Source organism: Pyrus communis, chromosome 16, assembly GCF_963583255.1.
Source record: "Pyrus communis chromosome 16, drPyrComm1.1, whole genome shotgun sequence".
Taxonomy (NCBI): Eukaryota; Viridiplantae; Streptophyta; class Magnoliopsida; order Rosales; family Rosaceae; genus Pyrus; species Pyrus communis.
Window position 1 is genome coordinate 17041112 of NC_084818.1, and position 18347 is coordinate 17059458.

An 18347-nucleotide genomic window follows, 5' to 3' on the forward strand; every position below is an offset into this window, starting at 1 on the left:
GGGATGAGTTGTTGTGTGATGAGTGGTAGTGGGATGAATTGTAGTAGGATGAGTGGCCATCCACGTTAAATGGCTATGAATTACAACATGCTAAGGGTTGTGCTGCCATCTCTGAAGTTGTCAAGTGCTTTTGGTTGTGAAAGAAATATGATGAATGTTACCAATTTTTCTTTCATAGTACGTACCGCTAAGTGGTTTGATAGTCAATGGTTGAATCTTGTTTATAGAAATCTAATGAATGTTTTCACCAGTTCAATCCTGTATAAACGAGTTATATGTACCATTATAGCCCAACTTGAATGTTAGATTGTTGTTTAAAAAGTCCTCAAGAACTTGCCTATCACGAACAAGAAAATTTTCAGAAAAACCAAAATAATAGAAGTCTCACACTTTTGTGCAAAGTACGTTACAAATGACCTTAGATAGTGCATCATATTGCAGAAAAACAAAGAGGAAAATGAAACATCCTATGTACACTTGTACAATTTTTTTAATAGTAAATCTATAAACAAATATAAGGTAACAGAAAATTGTCATTAGTACTTTGGTCCAGTAATAATTATAAGTTTGAGATAACAAATTATACTAGGTAGTATTATTCACACATGTTTTTTTACCTTTTACACACCTATGTTGATTTTTGTTCATTGATATTCTGCAATCCATTCGATGTGTGAGAAATAAAAATAAGTATATAAATAGCGTCATCCGTTATGCTATTTTGAATAACAAGTTTGATTCTTGATTAAAGTCAATTTGATTTATAGTCTTATTCTTATTATATATATTAAAAAAAAGAGGGAATTGTTATTAGCGCTCCTAAAATTTCATTTGGCACTCAAAACTTTCTATAATTAGTAAGAAAAATACACTTATGAGGAGTGTAGAATGAAATTTTTGGACTGTAAATAATAGTTTCCAAAAAAAAAAAAAAAAAAAAACTGGTAAAGCATAGTGGCATTGTGGTAAAATACCAGCAAGTACGTCTTCAGGTGAGCATCCAACGGTCCAGATATAAGGGAAAGGAACTCGTTGTCTCTCCCATTCTCTTTAGTGCTCACTCTGATAAAGGCCTCAGAGCAATCAAATACAAACCCTAAATTGAAATCCGAACAGGAAGAAGACGAAGACTGAGCTCCGATCATGGCCTTCTCTTCCCGCCTCTTATCCAAATCCAGACAGGTTAGTCACTCGATCCTCATTTCTCAAATTTCTTTCTTTAGTTGTTTGGCTTTTGAGAAAATGTTTGAGAAAATTAGGGCATTTCAGGTTAGGAATTTCATTTTTTAATTTTCTTAAATTTATTGTTTATCAGATCAGATAGCGTACTTTGTGATATGCTATAACACGATTGAGCATTTTTATTAATATTACTTTTTCAAGATCCGATAGATGATGAATATGTGGAAAGTTTCGGGGGCTTTTAACTCTGGATGAATGAAAGCCAGGGACTCATGGATTTTTGTATTAATTTTCTTTGTAATGTTTCAGCTGTGTGGCAATGGATTCATTCTTCAACAGGAGCGCGTTATTCCTGTCCGTTGCTTCGCTAAGGAAGCAAGTCGCCCCGTGCTAAAGGGTGATGGTGAGTCGAAATGCTTGGCCCTAAAATAACAACATTGAGAACAATGGGTTGCGCTACGTTTTTCACAAATTTTATGGGTTTTAATATCAGTGCTATACAATGCTAAGTTCCAAACTTTATCTCTGGCATTTTAGTGCCTTTTAGATGGGATGTGTTTATGGGTGACTGGTTATCCATTGTTGATTTTATTTATGTCTTTCCTTCGTCATTATTGATGACACCTTACTAAAAATTTCTTGCGTTTGAGGGGTAAAGAGATGCTGAAGAACATCTTCTTAGATGTTAAAAAGAAATTTGAGACAGCCCTTGGAATACTCCGCAAAGAGAAGATCACCATTGACCCAGAGGATCCAGCTGCTGTTTCTCAGTACGCCAAGGTCATGAAAACCATAAGAGAGAAGTCAGTTTCTTTAACCCCTCACTAGTATATTTCATGGAGTAATATGATTGCTTTGTTGTTTTATGCAGATGTGCCAATTTATTATCACATGTAGTATAAATTCGCATTTTGTGACAAACATATAAACACAAGGGATGGCAGTGTTATGTTTCAAGAATGTACATTATATTAGTAATATTTTTGTGTAGTTTGTACATAATATACTGCTACAGTTTACTGAGGAAAGGAGTAGTAGGTAATGCAAATAAGGAAATTGACAGGGAGGGATGGGAAGGGAGTAAAGGGTATTGACAATCAATATTTGTGATCAACAGTGAAGGAACCTGAACCATAGCATATATAATAGATATGAACCCCTTCATAAGAGTAATCCCTTTCATTGAGAGGGATTCATTGTTCAAGGCACTCTTCAATAAGGTTTAGTAATCCAAACTATCTAGTTTACAGATCTCCATCTTAGAATCATCTGTACAAAAAGTTATTGAAATCCAAATTCATTTGACCAATTGATTATCATCATGAACATTTAGTTATATTTGGAGAAATATTGTGTTCGTATATTATTTGTGCTATGGTTTGTTGAATTTCGGATTTCGGTGATTTTTTTGTAAGGATGATATTGAATGAAGTCCTAAAAACTGAACAGTTTGGATCATCCGATTGCATTGAAGGTTTCCTTTACCTTTACATGGATGAACTTGCACTAATTTGTTTCTGATGAAGCTTTTGTCATTGGTGGGAGTAAATCATCAACCATTATGTGAGATTGACACTTGACTAGTTCCAGGCTAGCTACCATTATTAAATAACATAACTCTGTAATTCGTAAGTGCATAATTTAATTTTAACTTTGAAAATTTTATAACGTTACTGTAGATCTCCTTTTATATTGTTAGCCCTTGTATTTCCATTAACTTCTACTGGTATTAAAGGACTAAGAAATGTGGATACAATTACTATCACATTACAGGAGGGAGCTTATGTGTTGTTTTGTGTTTTCTTCTTTTAGATGCCACCTTTCATTGTTTTAACTTTTTTGAAGTGGTCAGTAATGCATTGTGTGTCTTGCAGGGCAGATTTGTTTTCAGAATCCCAGCGCATCAAACACACCATTCAAAGCCGAACACAAGATATCCCAGATGCTAGAACATATCTGTTGACATTGAAAGAAATTAGGATCAAGTATGTGCTACTCTGTCCATCAAATTGTTGGATGTCCATTGTTATAATGGGATTAATATGGTTTTTAATCTATGTGCTTATACTCCATGTTGTTTCTGTTATTACTCATAAGGTCTTATTTAAAAAAATAATTTCTACCAAGCTTAGTGTGATTATCAATTTAGTGATCTCAGAGCAGAAACAATTATCTTAGTCGTTTGACCATTAGAAGGGAGGTAGTGTCTTTAACAATGAAGAAGGGTGGTTTATGTGTAGTGAAGTTTTTGTTAAGATACAAATCATTAAATGGTTGTGCAGCCTTATGGTGTAAGAAGCATGAATGGGATTCAAGAGAAGGATAAAACTTAGGTACTCACTTTCTGATTTGGCGCAATCAAAAGATGCCATGGGTTCCTTGTTTTTTTCAAGCCCAAGAAACATTAATTAACATGTCTATTATTTACTAAAACAATAAAATATGTGTTCAAAATTTCATGCGAAAAATTGAGTACCCAAGTATTATCCTCAAGAAATCAAGTATTCGTGAGGAAGGTCAGTTAGATCTAATTTTTCTTGGAGCTGGGACTATGATTCTTATGAACAACTTAAATGGTTAGGAGAAACGGTTGATGGCTGACTTCTTGCCTTATTTTGAGAATTTTAAAATTTTTGTGGCAATAGAGCTGTTTCTAGAAGGTTGCTACTGGATCAAATGTGGAATTATTCTGTTGTACCTTTTGAAGCTTGTGTGACAATGCTGGTGATAATGCCTTCTATTGTTAGTCCTCCATTTGGAAAGCAAAGGTACCTGTGAAGGTACAGATTTTGGCCTGGTTGACCAAAAACATCGGTTATCATCTTCTTGGTGTGTTATGTGTGGAGGTGAAAGTTGTTTTTTCACAATGTAGCTGGTTGATCCTAGCAAGATGTTAGGCATGGTTAAGGGAGTGGCAGAAGTTGTTTGGGGTAGGGAAGACAGCTGAAGTGTTGAAGGTATGCCGCATACTGGCAGTTCTTTTAAATAGTTTGGTAGGAAAGAAGCAAGAGGATTTTGAAGATTGTGGAGGGGCTTATATGAGGAAATTGAGGAGTATTATATTTTGGACTTAGCTTTGGGCATCAATATCTTCAGCATCATCTGATTGCCTGCAGTGTAATGCTAAAATCTGGTTCTATGTGGTGGTATTGTTTTGGTAGGATTATGTGTAATAAGATAGTTTCATTATTTAGGTAGGATCAGCTTTCCTTCTTTGAGAGTACCCATTAAGTTTTGTAATATTAAAAAAAAAAAAAAAATATCATATATGGATATTTCTAATGTTAAATTGTCATTTAGGGTTTTTCTGTTTACATGTACGTCTGCCTTGCGAACATCCATACTTCAAACGCTTTTTCAAATATTCAATTATATTTACCAATTAATTTATTTCCTTCCTTTTACAGGAGAGGTCTTACTGATGAACTTGGTGCAGAGGCTATGATGATGGATGCATTGGAGAAAGTCGAAAAGGAACTGAAGAAACCTCTTTTGAGGAACGATAAAAAAGGGATGGCTGTTCTCATGGCAGAATTTGAGAAAATAAACCAAAAGTATGTGACAGTTTGATTTTTATTTTTATGTTGAATACAGAGCAAGTTGTTATCTCGATTAACTTTTATTTATACCTTTACTGTGCTTGCATGGTCCAAGTTTTTGGGTTATAGCTTTTTATGTAGTTAATTGTCAACTCTCATACGATAAGTAGTTTCTGGTAAAACACTGATTTTTTTTTTCCTTTTAAATAAAATTGTATTGCCTCGTCTGATCCCATTGTTGACATGCTGGATTTTCAAACGCTGTACAATATCAATCTGATTTTGGTTGTACTATTTCCTTCTTTTCACTCCACGACCAACCACTGAAACTAATTTTCATTTTTTTTTTTTTCAAAAAAAAAAAAAAAAATTGTATTTAGGAGGGTGAAGTTAATCTTAATTGTAATGGTCACAATTGTAACCTGGGGATAGTAAACCCTTCGTGTCTCAGGCTTTTAGTATGCTTCCATAACTGATGTGAGATAGAAAATTCCGATCTAGTCTAACCTTGTCTTTTTAGGCTTGGAATTCGTAAGGAGGACCTACCAAAGTACGAAGAACAGCTAGAACTCAAGAAAGCCAAAGCACAGCTGGAGGAACTTAAGAAGGATGCTCTTGAGGCAATGGAAACTCAGAAGAAACGGTAATTTATCCATGTCTTTGCCTACTACCTCCTCTTTTGTCATGTATGTTTCTTTGTAGCTCTGAACCATTGAGGGTCGTCATTATGGATTCAAATATGCACCATGCTATTTAATCTGCTTCCTTTATTGAGCATAGTTGGTGATTTGTAAAATTTTGTTCAGAGTCGGTGATTTGTACCATTTGCTTGCGGTGTCTTAACAGTATATGCGTGTCCTTGTTATCGTTCGATTGGCATTTGTGCAAATTACGCATTGTAACTTACCTTTACAGGACTGATATGTACTTTTTATTTTTAATATGTTGTCAGGGAGGAATTCAAGGATGAGGCAATGGCTGATGTGAAGTCGTTAGACATCCGAAACTTCATCTAAGGATCTGGGATTGCATTGAAAGTAAGCGTTTTGAGATGAACCAAATATTTTGGTCGAATCTGGAAACTGATGAATTTTCCCTCCTGTTTTAATAAGGCCCCGATTGGTTTGGACTTCGGAGTGCAATTATTCCCAAATCTATCAGATGATTCAAGATTTATGCGCTCTTTTGTAATTTTTCTGATTTATTACTTGCGTTGCTGCCTTTCATTACTGTTTACATCTTCCGAACTGCTTTCAATATGACCAATTTATAACTATATATAAAGCTTTTATCACAAATGGTCTCCAATTGACCTACATCATTAAAATGGTCTTTAAAATTGGAACTTGATTAAAATAGTTGCTTAAAATAGGTGTTGTCAAAATTAAGTTCTATGTTGATGTGGTACATACTTAGGCTCCATAAGCTTTTTCTTAATCACAAATGGCCCTAAGATTGATCTATACTATCAAGATGGTTTGAAAATCGATCAATGTAGTTTTGGAAAATAGATCTTGCAAATTAATGTGATCATTTCATTACAATTCTATCGAAGATTCTATTATGTGTTGATGTAACACATAAATGAGTCCAACAAGTCTAATTGAATTAAAAATAAATTAGAAATAGGTTTACTAATTAATTTAAAAAATTGTCAAAACCCAGAAATTCAGTCTCGTAGTCACCTCTGATCCCAACCCACACTCTTCTACCTCCATCTATGGTAAGTCCTAGCCAACTCTTCTTGGAAAAAAAATTGGGTAAAGTACAAAAATCTACCTCAACTATTGGTGTCACGACACTTACATACCTTATCTTTTAAAATTGACGATGTCATACCTCATCTTTAGAATTTGGTCCAATGTTATACCTTCCATTACTTGGTCGTTTAGTTTTCAGTTAAATACTGACGTGACTTGATTCGGGACCCACTTTCTATTAAAAAATCATTCAAATATTATTAAAAACTAAAAAAAAATTATTTAATATTTTTTAAATATTAAAATACTAATAAAAAGTAAAAAAAAAAAAAAAAAAAAAAATCAATTCTTCTTCCTCTTTGTTATCCTCTCCTTATCCTTCTTCTTCCTCCTCCGCTGCGGGCGGGGGGTGTTGATGGGTTTCAAATTTTTTTTTTCTCCTTTTCTTCCTCTTCTTCTTCCTCCTCCTTCTTCCACCAGGGGGGATTGATGGGTTTTCAATTTTTTTTTTTTTTTTTTTTTTTGTTTTCTTCCTCCTTTTTTTCCTCTTCTTCCTTCTTCTCCTTCTCCTTCTCCTTCTTCTTTGGTTGAAGATTAAGAAGGGGAAGAAGATGAAGATGGGGAGAGAAAGAGGGGGGGGGGGGGGGGGGGAAGGGGAACAGACGAACAAAGTGTTTTTTTTTTTTTTTTTTTTTACTTTTCTTTATTATTTAAAAAAAATATTAAATAAATTCTTTTTAGTGTTTAATAATATTTTATTAATTTTTTAATAGAAGGTGGGTCCTGAATCAAACCACGTCAACATTTAACTGAAAAGTAAATAGCCAAGTAACGGAAGGGATAACATTGGACCAAATTCTAAAGATGAGATATGACATTGTCAATTTTAAAAGATGAGGTATGAAAGTGTCGTGACACCAATAGTTGAGGTAGTTTTTTGTACTTTAAAAAAAATTTCTCAAGACACCCATCTTTTACACCTTCAACAACCTTCACTGAATTTGACCAAGATCGAGATCCCTTTAGTGACAGCTTGGATTGGCGACGATTTCTATGACATCACCGTTAACTTTTGGACGATCAGCATCCTCACCACAATCTTGGAGAGCTTGTTGGGTGCTTTTCCAGTGATCTTGGTGACGTGGAAAACGGCGAGCTCTGCATCTCATCCTGTTATGCAAAAAGTTATTTTGACAACTTTTTGTAATTAATTATTAAATCATTAAACCCACATCAGCATATTTTTTTACAAAATTATGACGGAATGACCATATTGCTTTGCGATATATATTTTCAATTTCAGGGACTACATTGATCGATTCTCAATTTAGGAACCATTTGTAATAAAAATCATTATGCATATTTGTATCTACACTACCTATTAACAATACGTTCTTTGTGAAACAAAAAAAATATTATTATACCCCTTAATGCATACTTAAAAGTTTGCTTTCTTTTTTCTTTTCCTCATTGACATCTAATCATAATTTTCCTCCTTCACTTTATCTCTCTCACCTCCTAGTTTTTCCTTTTTTATTTATTTATTATTTATTTTAATTTCTATTCAATGAAAACTATATTTTAATTCAAACAAGAGAGAAAAACTTGTTTTTATTTTCAATTTTTTTTAATTTTTAATTTTTATATTTCTATATATTTAAGCACATACAGACATAGTATATGACTTTTATTTGTTGTAAAATGGAGAATATGTGTGCAGTAGAATATAAAGTAAATAAGACACAATATCTATGAGGTTTGGCAAGTGTGCCTATGTCCTCAGGACAATAGTGTCTGCTTTCATTATTTGAAATAATAGGAGTACAAAGATATCTCTCACTATTTTTCTTTCTTCTCTCTAGCCTTATAGCTTACTGATATATTTCTCTTCTATGTTCTCTGCTATTTCTTCTCCTCTTGGTTTTATAGGTAGATGGCCAACCATGTTTTCTTCATTTTACCTCACATTTTCATTAGTCAATAATATTAAATACAAAAGTTAGGTGATGAACCTACCAAAGGTTTCAAGTGGGTACTGCTTTATAGAGGTCATTCACATTGCTTTTACAACACTCCCCCTTGGATGCCCATACGTCAATATCAGTTGCCACATTAAAACCTTGCTAAGAAAAGCTTAGTGGGAAAAATCGTAGTTGGAAGAAAAAGAGTACAACACACATGCATCTTGGATGCTATCGCTGGTGAGTATTTCTTCCTGATTCCGCAATCATCAATCTAACTGATTACTAAATTGATGTAATCTTATATTATGCATAAACTTCTGGAATGTACACTTTGGTAGAGACTTGGTGAAGATGTCTACCAAATTATCGTTGGAATGAATTTGTCTAACTTCAATAACTTTAGCCTTCTGAAGCTCATGTGTACTGGAAACTTTGAAGATATGTATTTCTGTGACATATGAAGATATAACAACAAATATTTGCTTCGTTGAGCGTTGGAGGATTAATCTATTTTAATATGAAAATACAAATCCTTTCTCTAAGTGATTTGTATGTAAGTTAGAGAGATATTCAGATTTTGCTTGCCCTATAAGACCATGGCTATTAATGAGTTCTTTGGATCTTTGGAAGATCTTTGGAATAAAATAAGCACATGTCTATAGTTTCTTGGAGATATCCATAGATAAGGTTCACTTCATTCTAATACCCATCTGTTGGTATTGTGCTTCACAGGAAATGTAATATATGATTTAGTGTATTGTGTTAAATACAATAAGGTACATACTTCACTAAGATATGATACTTATGGACCAAAATATCATTTCCCTCACAAGAATGAATGACCTTTCTTAGTGTCTAAATGTTGGTTAATTATTTGAGTGTTCAACTCATAATCTTCAATCCATATGGTTCTTTAATACCATAAACATTTTGATGGATAAGAATCATGTTGGTATATTGTTCGATGGCAACTTGAGACAATATTCAACACTTTATAATTTTTCTATACTCTTCAAGAGTTCCATTCTAATATCAACTCTTGCAAGAGATTTAGTATATTGCAACAATATCATAATGAAAGTACTCACTAAGGCAATTGATATCATCCATTGGTATCAAGTACATAATTTGTGCTTTACCTTTTGGAATTTATATAGAGCAATTTGCTTCTATGTATAATTGAGGGATTAACTTATGGAGATACATGCTTCGTATAATACATAAAGTTCTCCATTCAAATGAACAAGTTTCACAATGAGAAATCATGTTTACAAGTGTATATTTCAATTTCAAGTTTCAACTAGGAACCTTGTGTCATATCATTTGAAAGTATTTACTGTATTACAAATGCTCATATGTAACCTTCTATGTTCAACATTATTTGGCAATTTATACTACAGGTTCATTTTTCCACGTTCTTACAAATTGTAATGGAATTGCCTCTTTCCATTTTTGGCCTATAATTTTTTGTTTTGTCAATGAACAAAAGAACATTGCTCAATATTAATACAGCTCATTGATGAATATAGTAGCTATTGTAAAACCAAAATTAACATTGGTTATCATCAATTCGTGATCCCATAATTCTCATGTGCATGCACATGCATATTTTATAAGCATTTCATTACTTTGGATATCCTTGCCTCTTTAGGGGCTTTACATTGTCTCTTTTAAGACAATGTCATCTCTTATTAGATGACTTATTTGAAGAATTTGGATCATAACCTTCTCTAGAGCATTATAGAGCTTGGATTTTTAATCTCCACTTTTAGGGAGTTGAATCAATGTAACATATGCATCTTTAAGGACGAGACACAGTACACAGTAGAATTGCCATATCCATAGATTGTCCTTTTGGGACTTGAATCCATACGGTGACTGCCACACTTCGGGTGTGCAACTATTTTGTAGTGCCAAATCCATGAATAGTGATGCGAGATTTATACGCACACAAATTAAACCCTCTTTTCGTCAAATTGTAGTATATGTATAAGTAGGGATCGTTCTAGACCGGGGATTAGGAGGGATTGTTAATCACTTGGATTTGACTCAAAAACGTAAAATAACAATATGAAACACTATACTAGACTCAAAGAATGCAAAACTAAACTTTAAAACACTAAAACAAACCAAAAGACTCAAACATCACCCAAAACACTCAAAACTGCCTAAAAATCACTTTCTGGGCAGTTTTGAGCACTTTGGTGAATTTGGACGAAATTGGGAAATAAAATGAATCAAAACACTCATAGACATAAACTAAATGTATTTCTAACTAATCTAACACTTTAAAATAAATGGGGGATTGGTTTTGGATGAAATTAAACTAAAATAGAAACTTGGAAACAAAACAGATTGTACAAACGAAATTGATGGAATAGAATGATGAAAACTAGTTAGAGGGTTCCTTATCCACACATGAACATAAGCATATAATTTGACTCCCAGTTATGACTTCAACAAACGATGAATGACAATGCTCCAAGTTAATTAGGTCCGCTTAAACTAACTTTCAGATTTCCCTAGATTCATTGGATTGAATGGGATACGCATTACAACCAAATTATTCCTAATCAAAGTCCCTAACCATGGAATACGCATGATAGAGACATTCAACAAAGATCATTAAGTTCAACGGAAATCATAAACATCGACTAGGCATTCATAACTATGGAATACGCATGTTAATCCAGCCTAGGGTTTACTAAACACAATCGTGACTAGCGATCTTTACTACTCATGAATATAAGTTCATAACGATTAGGTGAAATTCCCTTATATCCTAGCATCAAGTTTAGGCATGCAAATTAAGTGTCGACCCTCAACCCACATACATAAACAAGTTCTTAATCAAAACAGAAAAGTAAACCACATCTAAAGTTCATGAATTCATAACTGGAGTAAATCAAATCATAACCAACATATGTCCATGGCTTCAAATTCACCTCTAACTAAAAAGAAATTAGTTTCACATGTTTATCATAATTGAACAACAAGTTAAATTAAACATGAAAACAGAAACAATAAAAGAAAGAACAAATGGATGGAATTGAATGGATGGAAAGTTAGCTACGGGGTTCATCTCCACATATGTTATACTTGCATAATAAAACGAATTTCAATTGCATTTCAACAAATCATTAATTCTCAACGCTCCAAGTTAATTAGGTCCGCTTAAATTAACCTTCAAATCTTCCTAACGTTATTGAATTGGATGATTGCATACGACAACCCAAAACATTCCCCACAAGTCCCCTACATGATTGCATAATAGAGATACAAGCAAGAATCATTACGCTCTATGAAAATTATAAGTATTGACGAGGCATTCGTTACTATGATTGCATGAAACTTATGCCAAGAATTCGTTTAACGCGATTGTTTATAAGCAACCTCCACTACTTGTGAATATAAGTTCATAACGATTAGGTGAAACTCACTTATATTCTAGCGTCATATTCATGCATGAAAATAAAGCGCGCATTCTCAATAAACATACATAAATAAGTTATCAATCAAACGGTTAAACAAATTGAATCCACAACTTATGAAACGCAATTAGAAGTAATCAAATCAAAATGCAAGCATAAACATATATTCGAATCACCCCCTAGCTAAAGGGAAATTTAGTTCCTTATACGTACAAAACAAAGAGAATCAAAGAAACACCTAAACATTCCAACAACTCAAACTTGAATTGTATGAACGTTTAGGCCCTCTTCTCTTCCATTCCTCATTCGTACAAAACAAAGAGTATTGAAATTAAACATTGAAATCAAAGAAACACCTAAACATTCCAACAACTCAAACTTGAATTGTATGAACGTTTAGGCACTCTTCTCTTCCTCTTCGTTGTGGCACAAGGTCTAAGGTGAGTTTGATGGTGTGAATGGGTTGGGGAGTGGTGGAAATGGAAGGATGGTGTTTGGATTGTAAGGGAGAGTCACGGCACAAAGATGGTTTGATGGTCTACATGTCTGCAATGGATGAGTGAGATAGAAATCTGTATGAATGAGAATGAATGAGTGTTGTGTGAAGTGTGTATGGTTTTTATAGGGAGATGAATGGATGGGAGAGGGAACATGACAGCTAGGTTAAGTGAATGCATGTGCAAAACAGCTAGGATGGCTGAAATTGTAAGGGGAATGCATGTGCAATGTTGGAAATCTGATGGGAATGAATGATTAAATGTGAATGGCTGATTAGAATCTAGGGTGCATGTGGGTTAGAAATGCATGTGGGTGAATGTTTGAATGATTAAAGGGGAAACATGACAGCTAGGTTGGTTGGTGGCTGCCATGGAGGTGTGGAATGATGGAATTGCACAAGGGGAATGCATGTGCACGGTTTTGGTGTGGAGAAATGATTATGGATGCATGTGTTGAATGATTTCTTGGTGAGGGATGTGGAGTGGCTGGAATGATGAAAGAATAAAGGGTGCATGTGGGTTAATTAATTAAAGGGAGTGCATGTGCAATGTTGTTGTTGGTGCAATGATGGAGGAACAAGTGCATGTGGCTGAAATGTTGAAGGTGTGTGGCTACTTCAAGTAGGAATCCTTGTGACATCAACTCTTCAATTTCGTCCATTCCTTTTGCTCCAAGTATAAGTTATCCCTTCCAAGTCCAATTTTGCTCCAAAATGCTCCAAAATGCATCTTTTTGCTTCCTTAGCCACATGAACCTAAAAACACACGAAAATGGCTTAAACGCCAAAAACAACTATGAATTAACAATATAAATGCACGAAAACAAGCTAAGTAAGTCGCCTAAATATGCTCCTATCAAATAGCCTTACAGAGACTTCAATCCATGAGGCATCTTTGTAACTTATTAAAGCATTTGATAGTTTAATAGTAATCGTGAAGGTTGAATTACCTTTTGTACATCATTGGAATGATATAAAATGGTGAGACAAAATAATAGTTGGAATTGTTCTTGCCCTTTGGTCGTCATAAACTTAGGTAGAGTTTGCTATGGCTATGAGCTCCCATCATTGAACTTTGGTCGTCCATTTACTTAGCCATTCATTTTCTCTCTTTGAACTTCTATGGGTTCATCGTTAATCCTTAAGCTTCAGTCACCTGCACAATAGAAGTGGTGCTCAACCTCTAGCCTTTGGATGATCCTTCAAACGGGTGACTCATTCATGCTTAGCAGCTTCAATGCAAAGAGCCAACATCATTCCATCTATTCAGCGGTGTTGGTGATTTGAAACTCGGGTCTAACAATAGTTGAAGAGGACTACTCGACAGCAATGCAACGTGTTTGTACCATACTTGACCAATCCCGACATTACTAAGCACCGGTCAACAGCATACCGTCAAGGACCCACAAGACTTTTCCTCTAACCAGGAGGCCAATCATAACACGACACATGTCGGTATCAGAGGCCAATCACAGCGCAACACGTGTCGATATCAGAGGCCAATCACAACACGACACGTGTCAATGTCAGAACAAAGCTAGAAACTCTCTTCTATAAAAGGGGATCATTCTCCCACAATAATCCCTAATATCATTTGTACTAAACTATTCACTAGAACTCATAAAAAAAGAGCTTGAACCTATGTATTTGTGTAAACCCTTCACAACTAATGAGAACTCCTCTACTCCGTGGACGCAACCAATCTGGGTGAACCACATACATCTTGTGTTATTTGCTTCCCTGTCTCTATTCATTTACATATTTATCCACACTAATGACCAGAGCAACCTAGCGAAGGTCACAAACTTGACACTTTCTATTGTACCAAAGTCCTCGCCGATTTTGTGCATCAACATTTGGCGCCGTCTGTGGGAATCGCACTTATTCCTACTCTCTCTAGCTTTGTCAAGCTGGTTTCCACCATTCGCACAATTTCTTTCGACCAGACACCCTTTTCCAACATGGGGAGTGAAGGGAGGCATAGCACGTAGAATGACACCCACATCGCACTTAGTGCAAAGCAACGAAAGAAGGAATGAAAGAGGTTTGCTCTTCAGGCTAAAGTCGATGATCTAGAGGCTCAGAACAACAAGATAGCGATAAAGAATGAGATCCTCTAGAAGCAGTATGAGAAGCTCTTCGGAATGCTCTATGAAGCTAGGCATACTCAAACACACGAACTCATCGCCCCCGGGGAAGTCAACCACGACCTGGGTGCCCCCCAACACGGGGGATCACCTGTCTTCAACATGGATATCCCTAATGGGGAGCGAGTTACTCATCAAGGTGTTGATCAACATGAGACCTCTCTCGACCTAGCTGCTTCGACCCGAAGCAGGAGAAGTGGAGGAAGGCACCTTCTTGCAGAAGGAGTAGAAGGATCAAAAGCCGTTTATCGCGACTGTCGGGACTTCCTGAGGCAACGTCGAGAGAACCCCATTCACATAAGCTCGAAGGTCAATGATCCAAGGGTTTCTAAAAGGTTCGGTCTTCTTCCATGCCCCAAGCCAATTGCCAAACTGGGGAATGAGCGACATGTCCTAGAGGAATATGAAGGTACAGGGGACTCGGGGGCGTTTCGACAGGCTCGCCCTGGAAGTCAGTATGGTGAGTCCAAAGAAAAATCCCATGCCCTTGACCAAGCTTTCCTACTTCCAAGAGGAGATGGAGATTTACGGAAGAAGGATCCAGCAGTACCTGACTCTACTCAGGACCCCCTTGTCCTACAACTCCTTGAGGAAGTAAACAAGTTGAAGGCCGAACGTCAGGCCGAAATACCTGACTGGAACCAACCTAGGCCTGGCCCTCTTACAAGGAGGATCCTCAACACCCCCTCCAAGCAAAGACAAAGTAGAAGCTTGGCTTACAACTCTACACTGGAAGGGAGGATCCGGTTAAACACCTTAACCTCTTTGAGTCCACCATGGTATACCGGATGCACACGGACGAAGAACGATGTCTTCTCTTCCCCTCTACCCTCTCTAGCGGAGCTTTGAATTGGTATTGCCGTCTTCCACCTGAGACAGTAGACTCATTTGAGGAACTGAGGAAACTGTTTGTCTCTCAACACATCTTCCAGACAGATCGCTTGCATTCCGCAGATGCCTTGTACACTATTAGCCAGAAGCCGAACGAGTCACTACGAAAGTATGCCGGCCGTTTCAGCCATGAGTATTCTCGCTGCGCTGAGGCAGATGACAAAACCGCCATCAAAGCCTTCACGGCAGGCCTACGTGATTGTTTCTTCAAGTACATGATCAATGCCAACACTTGGAAGACTTACTTTGGGGCGATGACACAGGCTTACAACCACGCCTCCGCCGAAGCAATGACATACCAAGGGAACCCCCATATGGTTAACCCCTATCAACAAGTGGGAAGTGGAAGTCAAGTTCTACCAAGTGAGGAGATCTTGGCCATTCAGACACTCATTGCATCATCTCCTGCCTCATTTAGCTACTTGCTAAGTCACCAAACGTATTTGTCTCTTGGTAAGAGGAAGAATTTTTACTCTCAGCAAGCCTATTACAACAAGAGGGATAAAAGTTCGCATTAAGACAAGCAGGGGTGAACGTACTGTTGACTATTATGACTATGGGGCCAAGCCTCACTTTTTTAAAGTGGAGGATTGGGTACTGAAGGAAATGTTATTATAAGAAGGCATACACATTACAAATGTTTTGACTCTCAACCACTTGAGATCTTTTGTCACACAAGCCATTCGGCAAATGTTTAAAGAAGAGGGAATTCAGACAACTTCTTCTGAGTCTTTTGCATTCCTAGCACTAGATCACTTGGTCTGCGCTGACCTACCCCTATACTCCAACTCAGAGCTTCAACGTGCGTACTTTGACACAAAGTATGTGATACTAAGTGTTACAACCAACATGGTTCACATATCGAAAGCGTGGATCCCTTCATGCATAGAAAAACATTCATAAGCATCACTCATGCCAATCAACATAAACATCATACATTCCAACACATTCATACATAAACATCATACATTCCAACACATCCATACATAAGTCAACTGTGCTTCGAAAGGGTTCAACATACTTTGTGTCATTCGACACTTGCTACAATGTGCCTTGACACCTTGCCCTTATTCTCATCAACCAAGTGATGAATTGTGAAGAAAGAACTCATCTTCATGCCACCAACGAGATGATGAAATGTACAACCCGTACTCTCCTTCATGCCACCAACCAGGTGATAAAATGTACAACCTGTACTCTAATATCATTTGGCAACTTGCCACTCATGCCACCAACCAGGTGAAGAAGGAACTCATTTTCATGCCACCAAACAGGTGATGAAATGTACAACTCGTACTCTCCTTCATGCCACCAACCAGGTGATAAAATGTACAACCTGTACTCTAATATCATTTGGCAACTTGCCATTCATACCACCAACCAGGTGAAGAAGGAACTCATTTTCATGCCACCAAACAGGTGATGAAATGTACAACTCGTAATCTCCTTCATGCCACCAACCAGGTGATGAAATTTACAACCCGTACTCTAACATCATTTGGCAACTTGCCACTCATGCCACCAACCAGGTGAAGAAGGAACTCATTTTCATGCCACCAAACAGGTGATGAAATGTACAACTCATACTCTCCTTCATACCACCAACCAGGTGATAAAATGTACAACCTGTACTCTAATATCATTTGGCAACTTGCCATTCATGCCACCAACCAGTTGAAGAAGGAACTCATTTTCATGCCACCAAACAGGTGATGAAATGTACAACTCGTAATCTCCTTCATGCCACCAACCAGGTGATGAAATGTACAACCCGTACTCTAACATCATTTGGCAACTTGCCACTCATGCCACCAACCAGGTGAAGAAGGAACTCATCTTCGTGCCACCAACCAGGTGATGAAATGTGATGAAAGGTGATAAAGGAACTCATGTTCGTACCACTAACCAAGTGATGAAAGCAACTCACCATTCATTCCACCAACCAGAAGACGAGTGGTACAACTTGTACATGTGACTCCTAGCATTCACAAATAATAAAAAACCCTCAAGCTTTACAACTCAACTAGGGGAGCACTTATGCCTAACAAGAGTTATAGTCACCAGCAAAGTCTTATTGCAAGCCAACAACGGCTTCAGTGCATGGTATACGAAGATTAAGCTCTTCAGCCCTCTTACATCTGCTTCAGACATTTCTCCTTTGTAACAATGCAAACATTACAGCTCGTAGAAAGCTTCACATACTCTTGATCAAGACTGTTCGAAGCAAATTCAATTTATATGGTTCATCCAAACCTTCAACTACTACAAGGTGTGGCTTGCATCACAATCTCTTGCTCAACAGTGTGGAAGCAAAATTTGTATATGTTGTCTCTTCCACATTTTCAAATTTCTAATTTTCCCAAAAAAAAAAAAAAAAATTGGGAAATTCAACAACTTCAATAGATGGAGGGTAACTACAACTCTCAAAAGCTTCACACACTCTTAATCAAGATAGTGTGAAGGAAAATCAATTGATGGTGCCCAACAAAGCTTCAACCTCAAAGCTTCACCTACAAAGTTTCAACATCAAAGCTTCACCACAAGAGCTTCAACAAATGGAGGGCAACAACAAATGTCAAAAGCTTCACACACTCTTGATCAAGATAGTATGAAGCAAAATCAATTTATGGTGCCAACAAAAGCTTCAACAAGTGAAGGGCAACAACAATTCTCAAAAAGCTTCACACACTCTTGATCAAGATAGTGTGAAGCAAAACCAACTTATGGTGCCAACAAAAGCTTCAACAAGTGAAGGGTAACTACAATTCTCAAAAGCTTCACACACTCTTGATCAAGATAGTGTGAAGCAAAATCAATTTATGGTGCCCAACAAAGCTTCAACACAAAAGCTTCACCTACAAAGTTTCAATATCAAATAAAGCTTCATCAATGGAGAGCAACTACAATTCTCAAAAGCTTCACACACTCTTGATCAAGATAGTGTGAAGCAAAATCAATTTATGGTGGCCAACAAAGCTTCAACACACAAGCTTCACC

At 36.5% G+C, this 18347-nt stretch overlaps 1 protein-coding gene across 1 annotated transcript; it reads left to right on the forward strand.

Annotated features, from left to right (window-relative positions):
• Positions 1-1037: 1037 nt before the first annotated feature.
• On the forward strand, positions 1038-5945 carry LOC137720150 (probable ATP synthase 24 kDa subunit, mitochondrial). The gene is made up of 7 exons (XM_068459161.1): positions 1038-1182; positions 1492-1585; positions 1841-1985; positions 3057-3167; positions 4590-4736; positions 5242-5364; positions 5674-5945. Exons 1-7 carry the CDS (start codon positions 1144-1146, stop codon positions 5735-5737), a joined length of 723 nt encoding a protein of 240 aa, XP_068315262.1. The 5' UTR covers positions 1038-1143; the 3' UTR covers positions 5738-5945.
• The last annotated feature ends 12402 nt before the right edge of the window (positions 5946-18347 follow it).